General features: G+C 41.6%; 1 protein-coding gene across 1 annotated transcript in view; it reads right to left on the reverse strand.

Annotated features, from left to right (window-relative positions):
• Positions 1 to 19,761, reverse strand: part of LOC118939550 (neurofascin-like) — a 28,843-nt gene that overhangs the window by 2,646 nt on the left and 6,436 nt on the right. Inside the window, exons 7-23 of the mRNA XM_090203138.1 lie at positions 17,743 to 17,854; positions 16,763 to 16,947; positions 10,987 to 11,118; positions 10,634 to 10,777; positions 10,390 to 10,501; positions 10,142 to 10,305; positions 9,899 to 10,046; positions 9,559 to 9,683; positions 8,202 to 8,303; positions 7,839 to 8,036; positions 7,599 to 7,669; positions 6,542 to 6,764; positions 6,292 to 6,407; positions 5,862 to 6,072; positions 547 to 669; positions 264 to 437; positions 21 to 152 (exon numbers count right to left, since the gene is read on the reverse strand). Coding sequence (XP_090059264.1) covers positions 21 to 152; positions 264 to 437; positions 547 to 669; positions 5,862 to 6,072; positions 6,292 to 6,407; positions 6,542 to 6,764; positions 7,599 to 7,669; positions 7,839 to 8,036; positions 8,202 to 8,303; positions 9,559 to 9,683; positions 9,899 to 10,046; positions 10,142 to 10,305; positions 10,390 to 10,501; positions 10,634 to 10,777; positions 10,987 to 11,118; positions 16,763 to 16,947; positions 17,743 to 17,854 — 2,472 coding nt within the window. The remainder of the gene's footprint in view (positions 1 to 20; positions 153 to 263; positions 438 to 546; positions 670 to 5,861; positions 6,073 to 6,291; positions 6,408 to 6,541; positions 6,765 to 7,598; positions 7,670 to 7,838; positions 8,037 to 8,201; positions 8,304 to 9,558; positions 9,684 to 9,898; positions 10,047 to 10,141; positions 10,306 to 10,389; positions 10,502 to 10,633; positions 10,778 to 10,986; positions 11,119 to 16,762; positions 16,948 to 17,742; positions 17,855 to 19,761) is intronic.

Genomic DNA, 19,761 nt, shown 5'->3' on the forward strand with positions numbered 1-19,761 from the left:
CTACAGTATTGCTACAGCACCTGGGTATTTCCCCCCTCGGCTCCTCTTGATAAAGCAGACGACCAGCAGGATGAGCACGAAGAGGGCTGCAGCACACATCACACCAATGACCCAGCCCTGAGTGGAGAGGTCCACCTGCTCCCTTGCATTAGCTGTATGTAAACACACACACACACACGTTTAATTGTCATGATAAAATCTGTAGGTGTGTGGATGTTTAATGGCTTGTAATTGTGTGTTGTGGTTGACCTGTGGTGTTTTACCTTCAGTTGTATAATGGGGTGATTCCTCTGTGTACCACTCTCCTACCCCAATTCTAGTCTGTGCTGCTATGGTGAATCTATAGCGCGTGTAGCGATCATATCGGCGCACAGCAAAACTGGTGGTGTTTGCAGGAAATTCCTCAACACGCAGTTCCTCCTCCCGGGTTGTGTTCACTGTGGAGGGAGAGCACACCAGGGAGCCAAGAGAACTTGATTTAGAGACCCGTTTTACCTACTGTACCCACTTTGTTCACCTGACTGACGATGAGTAAAGTCTTCCTACCTGTCTGATATTTCAGTGTGTATCCGGTGATGATGCCATTGGGCTCTGCAGGAGTGTCCCAGTCCACCCAGATAGTGTCCAAATGTCTCTGCTGGATTCTGAAGAATCTTGGAACAGAGGGTGCTAGAGACAAATACAATTACATTTCATTTTATTTGTCACATGCTTTCTAAACAGGTGTAGACTAACAGTGAAATGCTTACTTAAAGGCCCTTCATAACAATGCAGAGAGAAAAAAAGAGAAATAATAAAAAACATTACACAAGGAAGAAACACACAATGAGTAACAATAAGTCAATTTGCAGGGGTACAGAGTAAATTTGCAGGGGTACAGGGTAATTGAGGAAGATACTGTGTGTTCATACAGTGTCTTCAGAAAGTATTCAGACACCTTGACTTTCTCCACATTTTGTTATGTTACAGCTTTATTCTAAAATTGATTAAATTGTTTTTTTCCCCCCGTCATCAATCTACACACAATACCCTATAATGACAGAGCTTAAACAGGTTTTTAGAATTTAGGGAAATTTAAAAATATATAAAATAATTTACGTAAGTATAATTATAAGTATTCAGATCCTTTACTCAGTACTTTGTTGAAGCAACTTTGGCAGTGTTTACAGCCTCGAGTCTTCTTGGGTATGACGCTACAAGCTTGGCACACCTGTATTTGGGGAGTTTCTCCCATTCTTCTCTGCAGATTCTCTCAAGCTCTGTCTGGATTGGATGGGGAGCGTCGCTGCACAGCCATTTTCAGGTCTCTCCAGAGATGTTCGATCGGGTTCAAGTCCGGGCTCTGGCTGGGCCACTCAAGGACATTCAGAGACTGGTCCTGAAGCCACTCATGCATTGTCTTGACTGTGTGCTTAGGATCATTGTCCTGTTGGAAGGTAACCTTTGCCCCAGTCTGAGGTCCTGAGCGCTCTGGAGCAGGTTTTCATCATGGATCTCTCTGTACTTTGCTCCGTTCATCTTTCCCTCGATCCTGACTTGTCTCACAGTCCCTGCTGCTGAAAAACATCCCCACAGCATGATGCTGCTACCACCGTGCTTCACCGTAGGGATGGTGCAAGTTTCCTCCAGATGTGATGCTTGGCATTCAGGCCAAATAGTTCAATCTTGGTTTCATCAGACCAGAGAATCTTGTTTCTCATGGTCTGAGAGTCCTTTGGGCTGTCATTTGCCTTTTACTGAGGATTGGTTTCCGTCTGGCCACTCCACCATAAAGGCCTGATTGGTGGAGTGCTGCAGAGATGGTTGTCCTTCTGGAAGGTCCACCCATTTCCACAGAGGAACTCTGGAGCACTGTTTGAGTGGCCATTGGATTCTTGGTCACCTCCCTAACCAAGACCCTTCTCCCCCGATTGATCAGTTTGGCCGGGCGGCCATCCCTAGGAAGAATCTTGGTGGTCCAAACTTCTTCCATTTCAGAATGATGGCCACTGTCTTCTTGGGAACCTCCAATGCTGCATACAGTTTTTGGTACCCTTCCTCATATCTGTGCCTCGGAGCTTTACAATTCCTTCGACCTCAACGATTGTAAAGGATTAATTGCATGAAGAAATATATACATTAAAAAAATAAGTTATTTGTTTAGATAAGAGTTAAGGATATTTTTTGTATAATTCTACAAAGTCCTAGAAAAAACGTAGGACTATATCCTATTTTTGTTTCCCTTATGATAAAAACATTAAAGTACTCCATTTGATCAACTTTATTTGTAGATTTGTTTAGTAATATAGTTATAGTATTTTAAAAAAGTACAGTTACAGATTCTTTTGACAAAATTGAAACGAAAAGGCTAAAATGAATATAACCAGCCACAGGGGAAATGATTTACCGTATTCTTAAACAAAAGCAAGAAATAAAAACAGTAATTTGTTGATTGTATCGGACACTGTATTGTGCCCTTATACCTGTGCCTTTACGCATGAATCAATCTCTTCTCTTTATGCTTCGGGTCCACAGTCAGCACACAGCTTTCGGGGCTTTGTGTGAGCAAGCACCACAAACGAAAAGTTCTCATGGGCCTTGTTTCATGTGCACCTGCCACAGGTGTTGTATAATCTTTCTGAAGCGGATGCATGGCATGGTCTCTCGGAAAAAGTCCCCTCCATACCTATCAGACCAAAAATGACTGCCGCCGTATGCAATAAAGTGTGCAATACATGCTTTGAGTTCATCCATAGACATGTCCCACACCACGTACTGTTTATTTTTCTGTGTGCATGCGCAACAGTACAATCTCTGATGTGCTGCAACATCTGCATGTCACAAACTCATCACTCTTTTCTACTCAAACCGTGCCATCCCTCCCAAACTCCCTCCTGTCTCAGGGTGGCAGTTGGGATGACGGTCTCAGTTGGCTTTGTTCTGGTTTTTCTGCAGGGAGGCTCAGGCATCAAAGGCAGAGGCTCGAAGTCAACATTAGAATCAGATGAAGACTTCATTAGCAACGTCGCTTTCAAGCTGAATATCTGATCCCGCATCTGACTCCAACTCACTTTCAGTAAATTCTGCAGCATTTGCAATGCTGTCAGTGCATGCGTCCATTCTTTTGGTTCGGCTTGCCATTGTGAACTTCAAACATTGTATGTTGTACTTAGTGTCTGATTTGACTATCTGAGTGGAAATTAATGACATTTTCCAGTCTTTCATAATAAAATAATTAGACCACCCACAACGCCCACAATTCTTCAATATCATTACACTATTGTTCTAAATTCAATCATCCTATTCACCCTCGTCATTCAGATCAATCAAATTCAATCACCCTCCTCATCATTCAGTTCATTGAAGTCCCATGCAGCATTATCAGTTTGTATCAGGTTTCTATTGGTCCTTCATCCATTGACAACATAATATTTAAACACGTAGCATGTTTTCATTTCCCTTAGAATAAATGAGGTTAGTAATAGAGCTACAGTAAATAAAACATTCCGTTAACAGCTTCTTTTAACAAAGTAAAATGTAAAAGAGAATGGTATCAAACCGCAAGACACGTGGCCAAATGATGTGCTGCTGATAAACAGGCATAACAAACTTATAATTACACTATTGCCTTTCTAAATTAAATCACATCACCCTTTTCACCCTCATCATCCTTATTTAGATTAAATTGTAAAGTACGGTGCACAATTATCGTTCATTCACCCATTTGTCATTAATTCAGAGAGGCGAGAGAGACGCATTAGCACCTGGCTGGGTACCAATGTCCTACAGCACATTGTCACAAATCAGGTAAAAAGGCTCTATACTTTTCGGTTTGTGATTTCAGAACGCTGACAAATGAGTAGTGTAAAATACAAATATTTAGGAAAAGTCAGGGAAGGAGTAGGACAAAGCTTTTTTTTTTGCAGATTTTTTAAATTGACAAAATCAAACATCAGTGGCCGTTGCCCTATGATGGTTCCAGTGTTAAATCAGTCTCATGGCTTGGGGGTGGAAGCTGTTTAGGGTTCTGTTGGTTCCAAACTTGGTACATCTGTACCTTTTGTCTTGCGGTAGCACAGAACAGTCTATGACTTGAGTGGCTGAAGTCTGACAATTTTAGGGCCTTCCTCTGACACCGCCTGGTATAGAGGTCCTGGGTAGTAGGGAGCTCGGCCCAAGTGATGTACTGGGCCGTACACACACACTGCCCTCTGTAGCGCCTTGCGGTCGGATGCAGCCAGTCAAGATGCTCTCAATGGTGCAGCTGTAGAACTTTGAGGATCTGAGTGCCCATGCCAAATCTTTTCAGCCTCCTGAGGGGCAAGAGGCATTGTCGTTCTCTCTTCACGAATGTGTTGGTGTCTGTGGATCATGATCATTCCTTAGTGATGTGGACACAGAAACATGAAGATTTCAATCTGCTCCACTACAGCCCTGTCGATGTGTATGGGGGCGTGCTCGGGCCCTCCGTTTCCTGTAGTCCACTATCAGCTCCTTTGTCTTGCTGACATTGAGGGAGAGGTTGTTGTCCTTGCACTACACTGCCAGGTCTCTGACCTCCTCCCTGTAGGCTGTCTCATCGTCGTCCATGATCAGGCCTACTCGTTGTGTTGTCTGAAAATGTAATGATGCTGTTGGAGTCATGTGTGGCAACGCAGTCATGGGTGAACAGGGAGTACAGGAGGGGACTAAGCACTCACCCATTAAGGGCCCTCTTATTGAGGGTCACCGTGGTGAATGTGTTGTTGCCTACCCTCACCACCTAGGGGTGGCCCGTCAGGAAGTCTAGGATCCAGTTGCAGAGGGAGGTGTTTAATTGCAGGGTCCTTAGCTTAGTGATGAGCTTGGAGGGCACAATTGTGTTGGATGCTGAGCTGTAGTCAATGACCAGCATTCTCACAAATGTGTTCCTTTTGTCCATGTGGGAAAGGGCAGTGTGGAGTGCAAAAGAGATTGTGTCGTCTGTGGATCTGTTGGGGCGGTATGCGAATTGGAGTGGGTCCAGAGTGTCTGGGATGACGGTGTTGATGTAAGCCATGACCAGCCTTTCAAAGCATCTCATGGCTACAGGTTACCTTGGTGTTCTTGGGCACAGAGACTATGGTGGTCTGCTTGAAACATGTAGGTATTACAGACTGGGTCAGGAAGAGGTCGAACATTTCAGTGAAGACACTTGCCAGGTGTCAACCCATGCTCAGAGTACCTGTCCTGGCAATCTGTCTGGCCCTGCAGCCTTGTGAATGTTAACCTGTTTCAATGACCCTCACATCGGCTACTGAGAGCATGATCACACAGTCGTCCAGAACAGCTGGTGCTCTCATGCATGGTTCAATGTTGCTAGTCTCAAAGCGAGCATAGAAGGTATTTAGCTCATCTGGTAGGCTTGTGTCACTGGACAGCTCACGACTGCGTTTCCCTTTGTAATCCATGATAGTTTGCAAGCCTTGCCACATCCGACGAGCATCAGAGCCGGTGTTGTAGGTTTCAATCTTGGTCCTGTATAGATGGTTTGCCTGTTTGATAGTTTGTCGGAAGGCATAGTAGGATTTCTTATAAGTGTCCTTCGATTGTCCGGGTTTTGGGCTTGGTCCGAGATAATCAATATGTATTTGGCCTCCGAATCATTGAAGTCCAAATTAAGGTTAGTGATAGCTGTAAGTGTCAGTCAAAATGATACTCAAAATATCACAATTGGTCAGGAGCCCGTAAAACAACCACTATTTCCTCCGGCGCCATTCTATCACTGCAGTATGGAAGGGAACAGGCGAGTGACATAGATCAAAGGTCAAGTCTAAGAATAAACAAAGGAAAATACATGTTTAGGAAAAGAGCTGACAGAAAAACTGGCACATCTAATACAGCGTCACAATGTTTTTCCTTACTTCCCTCTGGAGTGGAGAACTCTATGGTGTTACTGGGGTGTCCCTCGTATCGGTTGTTGGCCACCACTATGTACATCTTGTAGTTGCTGTAAGGGATGAGTCCCGGCAGGACACCAGAGAGACGCGGCCCGCTGGCTGGAAAGGCTTTTGACTTCATGGCCCTGCTCACACTCAGCCACCTCAGCTGGCTACTGTCTCGCCAGAAGTACACCTGGGATAGGGGGACACAGCACATGCGTTAATTTGTATGTTTGTTCCCTCGTTCAGTTCCTCAGTCCCTCATTTGTTCATTCATTCAGCCGATGTGTGAAGAGCTTTCCATCCACTGCTTTCATAATGTATACCAAATGTAGCCTGGATCTCATAAGTTTGTTACACTTGGAATTGAAAACCAGAAACTAAACAAGTCACTTATTCCCAGTAGTCTGACCTTGTACTCCTTCAGTTCACCCATGATGCTGCTGCGAGCCACAGGGTCCCAGTGAACGGTGACCTTGGTGGCCTCTATCCTGGACACACGCAGTTTGACGGGGGCAGCAGTGGGACCTGGGAGACACCAAGAGGAAGTTGCAATTCACTATGGTGTGGCTGACTGCCAGGTGTCAAGTAGGGATGGTCTATATTTACCCGTAAATGGGTCTCTGTGTATCTGCAGGAAGGGATTGTGTGGTGATACTCACGGTCTTCTCCAGAGTAGCCTATGATGACAGGGGATTCTGGGCCCAGCCCAAAGTCATTGACAGCTTGGACCTTTATCTCGTATGGTGTGAAGGTGTCTGCGTCGTAAATGTAGTATTTACACCACCAAGTGGTAGCGTTCTTCCACTCCTCCCTGGAATCCCTCCGTTTCCACCACACCAAGTACTTTAGGTGGGGCCCATTCCACTCTCTGTTGTTCAGTGCCTTTTCCCCATACCAGACAAGGAAGTTTAATTGTACAGAATAAAAGTTGTTATTCTTCATTGAATAAACGTTAACTTTAATTTCTCATTATACATATATATACACACACACTACCGTTCAGAAGTTTGGGGTGACTTAGAAATGTCCTTGTTTTTGAATGAAAAGCACTTTTTTTTGTCCGTTAAAATAGCATAAAATGTATCAGAAATACAGTGTAGACATTGTTAATGTTGTAAATGACTATTGTAGCTGGAAACGGCTGATTTTTAATGGAATATCTACATAGACGTACAGAGACCCATTATCAGCTACCATCACTCCTGTGTTCCAAAGGCACGTTGTATTAGCTAATCCAAGTTTATAATTTTAAAAGGCTAATTGATCATTAGAAAACCCTTTTGCAATCATGTTAGCACAGCTGAAAACTGATTGAAGAAGCAATTAAACTGGCCTTTAGACTAGTTGAGTATCTGGAGCATCAGCATATGTGGGTTCGATTACGGGCTCAAAATGGCCAGAAACAAAGGACTTTCTTCTGAAACTTGTCAGTCTATTCTTGTTCTGAGAAATGAAGGCTATTCCATGCGAGAAATGCCATTGGAACACTGGAGTGACGGCTGCTAATAATGGGCCTCTGTACGCCTATGTAGATGTTCAATTAAAAATCAGCCGTTTCCAGCTACAATAGTAGTTAACATTAACAATGTCCACACGGTATTTCTGATCAATTTGATGTTATTTTAATGGACAAAAAAAAAATGCTTTTCTTTCAAAAACAAGGACATTTAAGTGACCTCAAACTTTTGCACGGTACTGTATATTTGAACGTATCACCTCCCAGCTGATCTCCATGTTGTTTCTCCATGTGCTCACTCCTTTGATATTTTTAGGGATGGTGTCTGGGGCTGAGAAGCATAGCAAGTATACAAATGATTTTGAAAGCTCTTTGTCCAATGGTTTGAATATGAAAGATAATTGTTGTCAGCTGTATTCCTGTTCAATACAATTAATCAAGACAATAGATATCCCTTATTCATAACACATCATCACACGCATCAAGCATGAAATTCTCACGCGCTCCACCAGTCTGGAAGTTGGCGGACGAGCGACTGGGTTTACTCATTCCAATATCATTGATAGCAATGACCCTAAACTCATAGATAATGAATGGTGACAGTTGCAGAATGACAGAGTTGAGGTTTCCAGGGTATGTGGAAAGGTTTCTCCAGTTGTAAGGTAACCAGTCGTCATCATCATACTGCACCAGGTATTCTGGAGGTAAAGCCCAGAGAAAAAAAAACACTGATTACTTCAGTTGATTTTGGTTAACTCTGACCATTTCAAAGAAAGTCTGGTGCACATGTGGCATGCCATCAGGACTATGTTTACTCTGGGTGTTCTGCTCCTGAGGTGGAGAGTGTAAGGCAGAGTTGTTACCTTTGATAGGGCTGTGATTGCTATCTCCAGGGGTCCAGGAAAGCCTGACACTGCGCTCAAAGGAGTCAGACAACTTCAAGTTTGTGGGAGGGTCTGGACGATCTGGGAGGAAGGGAAGGAAACTGGTGTGGCAAATTCCAAATATATACAGCATCTACATGCTGTCTATCTACTCCTGTCACACAATACAATGTAATTAACATTCCATAACATGTAATATCCATAATATTGATATATTCTTAATTCCAGTCCTTTACTTAGATTTGTGTGTGTATGTTGTGAAATTGTTAGATATTACTCGTTAGATATTGCTGCACTGTCGGAACTAGAAGCACAAGCATTTCGCTACACCCGCAATAACATCTGCTAAACACGTGTATGTGACCGATGAAATTGGATTTTATTTGATTTTGAGGGGAAGAAAACCTCTCAGGCGAACGAACGGTGACTTTAAAACAGTTGCAGAGTTTAATGGCTGTGATAGGAGGAAAGTGAGGATGGATCAACAACATTGTACTTACTCCACAATACTAACCTAATTGACAGAGTGAAAAGAAGGAAGCCTTTACAGAATAAAAATCTTGTTTGCAGCAAGTCACAAATGAATACCGCAAAGTGTAAGGTTTGAGTCAAATCCAATACAACAAATTACTGAGTATCACTTTCCATATTTTCGAGCATAATGGCAGCTGCATAAGGTTATTGGAATGCTTTTAATCAATAAAGACTGGGGAGTTTTTCAGGATAAAAAAAACTTTTACAGAATGGAGCTAGGCATAGTCAAAATCCTAGAGGCAAACCTAGTTCAGCCTGCTTTCCACCAGACACTGGGAGAGTAATTCACCTTTCAGCAGGACAATAACCTAAAACAAGGCCAAATCTACACTGGAGTTGCTTACCAAGATGACATTGAATGTTCCTGAGTGACAGTTACAGTTTTGACTTAAATTGTCTTGAAAATCTATGGCAAGATGGCTGTCTTGCAATGATCAACAAACTTCTTGACAGAGCTTGAAGAATTTTGCTCAATCCAGGTGTGCAAAGCTCTTAGAGACTTACCCAGACAGACTCACAGCTTTAATCGCTGCCAATGGTGATTCTAACAAACTCAGAGGTGTGAATACTTACAGTATGTAAATGACATATTTCTCCATTTCATTTTCAATACATTTGGAAACATTTCTAAAAACATGTTTTCACTTTGCCATTATGGGGCATTGTGTGTATATGGGTGAGATTTTTATTTAATACATTTTGAAATCAGGCTGTAAAACTAAATGTGGAATAAGTCAAGGGATGTGAATACTTTCTGAAAGCACTGTGTGTATGTTTACTAAGCGTCACGTTAGAGTCCTACCCATCACCACCAGGCGGGCGGAGATAGTGGTCTTGTCTATCTCAGTCTTGATGATGCAGGTGTAGTTGCCTTCGTCTCGTCTGTTGACGTTTGTAATGACCAGCGTTGAATCCTCCAGTGACAGCCTGTAGATAATTAACAGGACATGCTGATGACATTAGGAAGTCATCTTGACAAATTCAGTTGAACAATTCGCCATTTAGCTTTTAGTTATACTCATATATAGACTATAACTCTGTTAGTTTGAAGTTAGCTATAACCATAACTAGGACATTAGGGTGGCAACAGAAACCCTATGGTTTCAATGGTTACAAGGACGAGTAGTCATAGTCAGGCCCACCTCCAGCCTATGATGAGGAACTGTTTGTTCTTCATCCAGGTTGTGGTGACGGTGACTGTGGGGTCATGTTCGGCCTTACACTCCAACCGGACATCAGTCCCTCGGAGGACTCTCATATTGTCTGGCCATTTGAGGATTTTGGTGGACTCTGGAGAAACAGAGGATACGGATCATGAGAACACCTACAATGTATATTGAACCACATGAAGAAGCGTTACAGTTAAGCTATTATTGGGTATTCACCTTTGACCTCTAATTTGACCCGGTTTTCGTCTTTTCCAGCGGCGTTGCTGACAATACACAGGTATGTCCCCTGGTCGTCCATACAGGTGCCTCTGATCTGCAGGGTCCCGTTGCTGTGTACTTTAAAGCGATTTCCCTCTAGATTTCCAAGTCCATACTTAGACCTGTGCAAAAAGAGGTAGGCAGTTAGACACATGCATGCACACACACACACACCTGAGAGAAGAGCATCATAAACATGTTCTCACCAGCGCAGATCGGGCACGGGCGAGCCAAAATAGCGGCAGTCTAGCCAGGCGCAACTGCCCTCAATGACTTTCACCAGGGCAGTCCTGGGCCTGAGGATACGTGGTGTTGCATCTACAGAAACAGAACATATGACTATACCAATGCTTACATGATGATCTGCTGTCATTTCTGTTAACGTTTACAAGTATTTCAATAAACAGAGAGGATTATGGTTATTTTCTGCAAATGAATATGGTATCTTACTCAGTACACTGATGTAGGCATTGGCAAACAGGTAGCCATACTGGTTGGAAGTATTGCATTGGTAAACACCCGTGTTCGCCACAGTGACTGAATGGAAGGTAACTGTATCACCTGACACCTGCCTGTTTGGAACCATAGTGGCATCTGAAAAAAGCATATAGTACAGTAAGTAAGTCAAATACTGTGTCCTTGCAGTTATGGAACAGTTTGTTACTTTACTATAAAGTCTTCAGTTAAGTGACAAAAACAGTGGATTTTATACATAAAACGGGTAATTGAGCAATTTGAGTGTCATCTCCTGCAGTCATTTGCAAAAGTGCACTTGGATTCTTAGGTTAGGTGGCTGTGCTTACCTTCGATTGAATCTCCGTTGATAAACCAGCGGATACTGGGCCGAGGGATGCCGTCAGAGCGGCACACTAAACGTGCATTCTCCTCTGGGGCCAGAACCAGGTTACTGGGTTTCTCCAACCAGAATGGAGCCGCTGTTAAATACACGGTTCAGGTCAGCATTTTAGATTTTAAAAAAAATCTAAGCTACATCAGTGAATATTTGCTATATGAGTGGTTCATAGAAAGTGTTACCAAATGAGCTATTTCCTCCCATTGTAAATCAAACAGTAGCAGTTTCCATTAACTTGTCCAGTGATTTTTTTGTCAATATTTAGGAAGTTTGCATAGAAAATAGGTGTCAATTGCCTGCTTGGGTGCGTTTCCATTTAACTAACCTAACGTAGCAGGCACACAAGAAATGCCCGAAACTACATCCCTTACATACTGGTCTTGACAAGAAGAATAAATAACTGTCTGCAGAGGTTCTCCTCTGCACTATTCAACCAATCCAGTAAAAGAGGAGGAGGAGTTAAGATGGAGTGTCGCCATGTTAACGTCCAAAAGAAGAAGTCGTGTCACATGAACTCCTTCCCTTCCCCCTGAAAATCGGAACATCTGGTTGTTGGGGACTCGGCAGAGACATCACGTGCCCCGCGTATCTTCAAAATGATTCGGCAACCATTTTCTTGTCTCGAAAAACACAGTTTCCATCATCAGTTTGACAAAAGAAAAATCCATCCCTATTGAACTGAACTGTTATAGTGTAACGAATCTCTTCGTCTGAGGAAGAATAGTCAAGATCGGACCAACACACAGCATGGTAAGTGTCCATGTTAATATTTTAATATAACAGAACACGAAACAAAAATAACAACGAGACTGTAAGAAACGAAACAGTCCTGTTAGGTGAAGCAACACAAAACAGAAAACAACTACCCACAAACACAGGTGGGAACAGGCTACCTAAGTATGGTTCTCAATCAGACACAACGATTGACAGCTGCTTCTGATTGGGAACCATACCAAGCCAAACACATAGAAGTACAACACCTAGAACAAAACATAGAATGCCCACCCCAACTCACACCCTGACCAAACAAAATAGAGACATAAAAAAGGAACTTAGGTCAGGACATGACATATAGATCTTTATAAATTGTCTCCTATATCTGCCGTCTCCATAACACGTTGCAAATATTTTTTTTGCTACATTGCTTTGGCTGAATAAAACTGGGCCAATGGAAACCTGTCTAGTGAAATGCAAAGATTATGTGAAAGATCAATGGGAGAGTTAATATCGTAAAAATATCCCTGTATCTGTGTGATGGAGAATACAGTGCCCTCCACTAATATTGGTACCCTTGCTATATGAGTAAAACTGGCTGTGAATTGTTTTTCTTCATTGTTCATGCTCTTGGTCTTTCATTCAAAATATTCACAAAAATCGAACCTTTAATTGAAGTAAAAATGAATCAATGAAAAAATTAATTCTTATCAAACAAATATTTTTTCTCAAATATAAGTGTACAATAATTATTGGCACCCCTTTATTCAATACTTTGTGCAACCTCCCTTTGCCAAGATAACAGCTCTGAGTCTTCTCCTATAATGCGTATTGAGGTTAGAGAACACATGACAAGGGATCTGAGACCATTCCTCCATACAGAATCTCTCCAGATCCTTCAGATTCCGAGGTCCACGCTTGTAGACTCTCCTCTTCAGCTCAACCCACAGGTTTTCTATGGGGTTTAGGTCAGGGGACTGGGATGGCCATGGCAAAACCTTGATTCTGTGGTCAGTGAACCATTTTTGTGTTGATTTTGAGGTGTGCTTTGTCCTTCTGGAAGATCCAACCACAGCCCAGTTTCAGCTTCCTAGCAGCGACAGTCAGGTTTTGATTTAATATCTGCTGGTTCTTGATGGAGTCCATGATACAATGTACAAGTTGCCAAGGGCCTTTAGAAGAAAAACAGCCCTACAACATCAAAGATCACAGTGGGGATGAGGTACCTTTCTGCATTGCTATCTTTCTGTCTACGCCAAACCCACCTCTGGTGTTTGTTTCCAAAAGCTATATTTTGGTCAAATCTGACCATAGAACCCGGTCCCATTCAAAGTTCCACTAACGTTTGGCAAACTGTAGGCTCTTGAGTTTGTTGTTTGACGACAGCAAAGGCTTTTTTATGGCAACCCTCCCGAACAACTTGCGGTTATGTAGGTGGTGTCTGATCGTTGGAGACTTTCTGACCAAGACCCAACTAACGTCTCCAATTCTCCAGCTGTGGTGCTTGGAGATTTTTTGGCCACTCAAACCATCCTCCTCACTGTGCGTGGGGTTAATATAGGCACACATCCTCTTACAGGCCGATTGTTAACATCTCCAGCTGCTTTAAACTTCTTAATTATTGCCCTAATAGTAGAAATGGGCATTTTTAACCGTTGAGCTATTTTCTTATAGCCATTTTCTGATTTGTGCAGCTCAACAACCTTTTGTCGCACATCATTCATGTATTTTCGGGTCTTTCCCATAGTGATGGATGACTATGGGAACTTGGCCTGCGTGTCACCTCCAGTGGCGACCCGTCATTCAGGGCAGGTGGGGCAGAGCCCCACAATTTTAGCAATAAATTATATAATCAATATCAAATCAAATCACATTTTATTGGTCACATACACATGGTTAGCAGATGTTAATGTGAGTATAGCGAACTGCTTGTGCTTCTGTTCCGACAGTGCAGTAATATCTAACAGGTAATCTAACAATTCCCCAACAAATACCTAATACACAAACATCTAAAGGGATGGAATAAGAATATGTACATATACTATATATGGATGAGTTATGGCCGAGCGTCATAAGCAAGATGCAATAGATGGTATAAGAGGCAGTATATACATATGAGATGAGTAATGTAAGATATGAAACATTATTAAAGTGGCATTAAACTGTCTAGTGAGTCTCTATGCAGGCAGCAGCCTCTCTGTGTTAGTGATTGCTGTTTAGCAGTCTGATGGCCTTGAGATAGAAGCTGTTATTCAGTCTCTCGGTCCCTGCTTTGATGCACCTGTACTGACCTCACCTTCTGGATAGTAGTGGGGTGAACAGGCAATTGCTCAGGTGGTTGTTGTCCTCGATGATATTTTTGGCTTCCAAAATGCAGGTGTTTCAACCTAGCTCAGTGCTTTCTGTGGGGGTGGGGCAGCCAGCGGAAAATACGGAGAGTAGGAGTTGGTAATGTTCTCTAGTTGCACCATGATTAGCTCAGTGTTCTGTCACCCGTGGGGACAGTACGTCACCGCCAAGTCTTAGGGTAGACCTCGAAAATTCAAGCCCCTTTGGTGCTGCCATAGAGTTACATTAGAAGTGACCATCCAACAAGGTTCAAGGTCATTGGCCACAGATAAAATTACATCAAATCATGTTATATCTACAGTAGCTTTGATTGGACTGATCATGTCAACATCATACCATCAAAATTTTGGCTAGCAGTCATCATCATGAATCAAGACGACAATCTACTGGCAAATCCTTTTTAATCCTTGTCATATGAATATAAATAATGAAGAGAAATTATAGATAAAAGGTATCGGCCATTGGACATAAACATTACACAACAAGTTGGAAATCGCAAATTCAACAATGAGTGGTTTGGAAGGAATCAGTGGCAGTGGCTAACTGCAAGCATTGCGAAGCAATCACTAGCCTGCTATTCAGTGGAGTGGTTGTGTGGTCCCAAATCTCTTTTCCAAGTTTAAAATTATAAACATTCAACATTGGCCATGGTGTCAATGAAGCATGATTTGTGCCGCACTCAAAACAACTGTTAACTCTGAACTGCAAAAACTTGACTTCAGTGAGTTCAAGACAAAAAACGAGCTCCGACTGCGAAATACGTTTTGAACGGTCATCCAACTCCGAATTGTAAATCGGAAACTCGGGCCTCTTTCTAGAGCTACGACCTGAAGATCAATGACGTCATCATGATTCGACCTTGTTTTTTTCCGAGTTCCTAGTTGTCTTGAAAGCACCATAAATGACTAAATTGACTAAATTTGCCCACGAAGGACCGCCGTGCCACTTCCTGGTCAAGTGAGCACAGCACAACAAGTTCAAAAATGTATTGTATGCTGCTGCATAAATTATGTAATATGCCAGGGAGAAATGTATACTGTAGCTAAGAAAATAATACTAATTGTATGTTGTGTAGTAAGCTGTTAGTAGCCAATGTGCCTCACCCTAATAATTTGGTCTATTTACCCCTCTTAATTTTGCCTACTGTTCTGACTTGGTGGTGCACATGTAGCCTATAACCTGTTTTAGAGAAATGTTTTTTTGAATTTTTTTTATTTCACCTTTATTTAACCAGGTAGGCTAGCTGAGGACAAGTTCTCATTTGCAACTGTGACCTGGCCAAGATAAAGCAAAGCAGTTCAACACATACAATAGCACATATTTACACATGGAATAAACAAACATACAATCAATAATACAGTAGAAAAATCTATATACAGCATGTGCAAATGAGGTAGGATAAGAGAGGTATAAGGCAATAAATGGGACATGGTGGCAGAGTAATTACAATATAGCAATTAAACACTGGAATGGTAGAATGTGCAAGTAGAGATACTGGGGTGCAAAGGAGCAAGATAAATAAATAAATACAGCATTGGGATGAGGTAGATTGGATGGGCTATTTACAGATGAGCTATGTACAGGTGCAGTGATCTGTGAGCTGCTCTGACAGCTGGTAATGTAATAATACAATTTTGTAAGAGCTTTCATTGTCTACTTATATGTCCCCTTAATGTATCCTACGGTTCTGACTTGGTGAACAGGGAGAATACTATAAGAACAGTCCATGTTCTAAATTCTGTCGCTGTACATTTCAAAAGTGCTAAACAAATGGTTATATTGACTATGTCTGTCCTAGCTCGCTCATGAATGTCTTAATCGAAATTACGGATCGCCTCTTATCCGCTTGTCGTCCCCTTATGCCATAGTTTGTAAATCTCAATGGTCATTAGAAACCACATTTGTTTAAACAAGTCAGCCATAACAGCTATGTTTTTTTTAAAGGCAGTAAATGAAACTGAATGAACTGTTTCGCTGCCAGACAAGGCTCTGCTGATAGCCAGGTGTAGCAGTGGTAAGATGTTGGGGCAGCTTTATGTAGGCCCTAACAGTTTGTGGGCACTGTTTGTCACCATTATAGTGCTATTAATGTATGGTTTAGTGTTGTGGCTTTGCTGGCGTACATCCTACTTTATTATTTATTTTGCCCCACCAAGATTTACATGCTAAAATTACCACTGGTCACCACATATTTATACCCCAGTGAAACAGGAAGTCATGGCTTACCACTTAAGTATTCCTAATCACTCAGGTGAACATAAAAACGTAAAATATGAATGGGAATATACTTTTGTCCAATTTTACTCATAAGAATTTCTAGGGGTGCCAATAATTCTGGAACACATGATTCGGAGAAAAACTATTCCAGACGTGTCTACACATTTTAAAGTGAATGGTGTTTCTAGCTTAAATGGTTTAAGAGGAGTAGCATTCCAAAGAATAATAATAAAAAGTCTGAAATAATTTGGACAATATTTAGTGTGTCTACAAATAAATATTTCATATTTATTTGTAAAAAAAAATTTTATTTCAATTAAAATTTTGATTTTTGTGAACATTATCCAAGAGGATATACAACAAAGACATTTTTTTCACAGCCCATTTTGCTCATACCAAGAGTGCCAATAGTGGAGGGCACTGTAGGTATGAAGATGTTGTCTGACCTTTGATCTGGACAGCGATGGTGTGTTCCAGGTATCCAATCTTGTTAGTAGCTGTGCAGGTGTATTCACCAGCGTCCTCAAACGAGGCCTTGGGGATCTGCAACAACTTGTTGTAGTTCTTCACCTTAATGTTGGTTGTGTCCAGTTCATCTCCATCTTTGGTCCATGTGATGACAGGGGTTGGACTATGGTCAAATATGGTAAAAAGAAATAGGTCAATTCAGGGTGATTTTTGAGGGTTCTTATACAAGTTAACAGCCTGAGCAAAAAAACATACATAGTGGCGAGGTTACAAATTTCATGAAGCGATTTATTACTCTGGCTTGTGAAAGCAGACACACTAAATATTGTCCAAATTATTTCAGACTTTTTATTATTATTCTTTGGAATGCTACTCCTCTTAAACCATTTAAGCTAGAAACACCATTCACTTTAAAATGTGTAGACACGTCTGGAATAGTTTGCTTCCATACAACTGTTTGATATATTTGATCATTTTTAAACTATAAAACTTGTCTTTTTTTTTGTCCTCCATACACTTTCATGGGATTTCCTCAACATTCTAAAGGGCTCATTGTGATCATGACTTCCAACATTCTATTCTATTCACTGTAAACAAGGTAACTTTCTGACACAAAATCAGCTACTTTGACCACTTTCCAAACCGTTTAGTCAAAGAGTTAGAGAGTAGGAAATCTTTGTCTACTTCTCTGCTATTTAAATCTGAAATCAGAACACTTTTTCCACTACCACAAAAATACTTTTAAAGAGCCAAAGCAAGAAACACAATTTTACTTCATGTAAAATGACCATCTAGTTTCATTTGAAACCTGACACACGGGGTAATAGTACAATAATATAAGTACAATAGTACAATAGTACAATAATACAATGACAAATAATACAATGACTAACCCCAATGGTAACATTTGATAAACACTCGATGAACATTCATGTTTGTGATTGAGAGGATCACTCACACTCCAGCAGCGATGCACTCGAGGAGCAGCTCCTCCCCCTGCAGGACAGTCTGGGAGCTGGACCTTCCTGCCGGAGACAAGAAGGTGGGGGCGGCCTCAGACACCATGCGCGCTGAGGAGGGAACACATGATTTAATTATCCAGGAGTGAAGACTTTTCCCACTGTCAAACATCATGACAGCAGGGACTACGGCTGTGGATTGACTATTGGGACCACACTGGGAGCAAATGCAATGTTTTTGATATTTTCACTCCACAACAACACTGTCTGATCTCTATTTCAAGACATGTCAATGTTATAGAAGAATGCTCTAGAATATTATATCGTGTTAAGATGAGGAGATTGTTCATTTCTGATTGTAGAGTGCCTTGCGAAAGTATTCGGCCCCCTTGAACTTTGCGACCTTTTGCCACATTTCAGGCTTCAAACATAAAGATATAAAACTGTATTTTTTTGTGAAGAATCAACAACAAGTGGGACACAATCATGAAGTGGAACAACATTTATTGGATATTTCAAACTTTTTTAACAAATCAAAAACTGAAACATTGGGCGTGCAAAATTATTCAGCCCCCTTAAGTTAATACTTTGTAGCGCCACCTTTTGCTGCGATTACAGCTGTAAGTCGCTTGGGGTATGTCTCTATCAGTTTTGCACATCGAGAGACTGACATTTTTTCCCATTCCTCCTTGCAAAACAGCTTGAGCTCAGTGAGGTTGGATGGACAGCATTTGTGAACAGCAGTTTTCAGTTCTTTCCACAGTTTCTCGATTGAATTCAGGTCTGGACTTTGACTTGGCTATTCTAACACCTGGATATGTTTATTTTTGAACCATTCCATTGTAGATTTTGCCTTATGTTTTGGATCATTGTCTTGTTGGAAGACAAATCTCCGTCCCAGTCTCAGGTCTTTTGCAGACTCCATCAGGTTTTCTTCCAGAATGGTCCTGTATTTGGCTCCATCCATCTTCCCATCAATTTTAACCATCTTCCCTGTCCCTGCTGAAGAAAAGCAGGCCCAAACCATGATGCTGCCACCACCATGTTTGACAGTGGGAATGGTGTGTTCAGGGTGATGAGCTGTGTTGCTTTTACGCCAAACATAACGTTTTGCATTGTTGCCAAAAAGTTCAATTTTGGTTTCATCTGACCAGAGCACCTTCTTCCACATGTTTGGTGTGTCTCCCAGATGGCTTGTGGCAAACTTTAAACGACACTTTTTATGGATATCTTTAAGAAATGGCTTTCTTCTTGCCACTCTTCCATAAAGGCCAGATTTGTGCAATATACGACTGATTGTTGTCCTATGGACAGAGTCTCCCACCTCAGCTGTAGATCTCTGCAGTTCATCCAGAGTGATCATGGGCCTCTTGGCTGCATCTCTGATCAGTCTTCTCCTTGTATGAGCTGAAAGTTTAGAGGTACGGCCAGGTCTTGGTAGATTTGCAGTGGTCTGATTCTCCTACCATTTCAATATTATCGCTTGCACAGTGCTCCTTGGGATGTTTAAAGCTTGGGAAATCTTTTTGTATCCAAATCCGGCTTTAAACTTCTTCACAACAGTATCTCGGACCTGCCTGGTGTGTTCCTTGTTCTTCATGATGCTCTCTGCACTTTTAACGGAACTCTGAGACTATCACAGTGCAGGTGCATTTATACGGAGACTTGATTACACACAGGTGGATTGTATTTATCATCATTAGTCATTTAGGTCAACATTGGATCATTCAGAGATCCTCACTGAACTTCTGGAGAGAGTTTTCTGCACTGAAAGTAAAGGGGCTGAATAATTTTGCACGCCCAATTTTTCAGTTTTTGATTTGTTAAAAAAGTTTGAAATATCCAATAAATGTCGTTCCACTTCATGATTGTGTCCCACTTATTGTTGATTCTTCACAACAAAAATACAGTCCACCTGTAAATACAATCCACCTGTGTGTAATCAAGTCTCCGTATAAATGCACCTGCACTGTGATAGTCTCAGAGGTCCGTTAAAAGCGCAGAGAGCATCATGAAGA

Source organism: Oncorhynchus mykiss, chromosome 16, assembly GCF_057628025.1.
Source record: "Oncorhynchus mykiss isolate SJ-2025 chromosome 16, ASM5762802v1, whole genome shotgun sequence".
NCBI classification, from domain to species: Eukaryota; Metazoa; Chordata; class Actinopteri; order Salmoniformes; family Salmonidae; genus Oncorhynchus; species Oncorhynchus mykiss.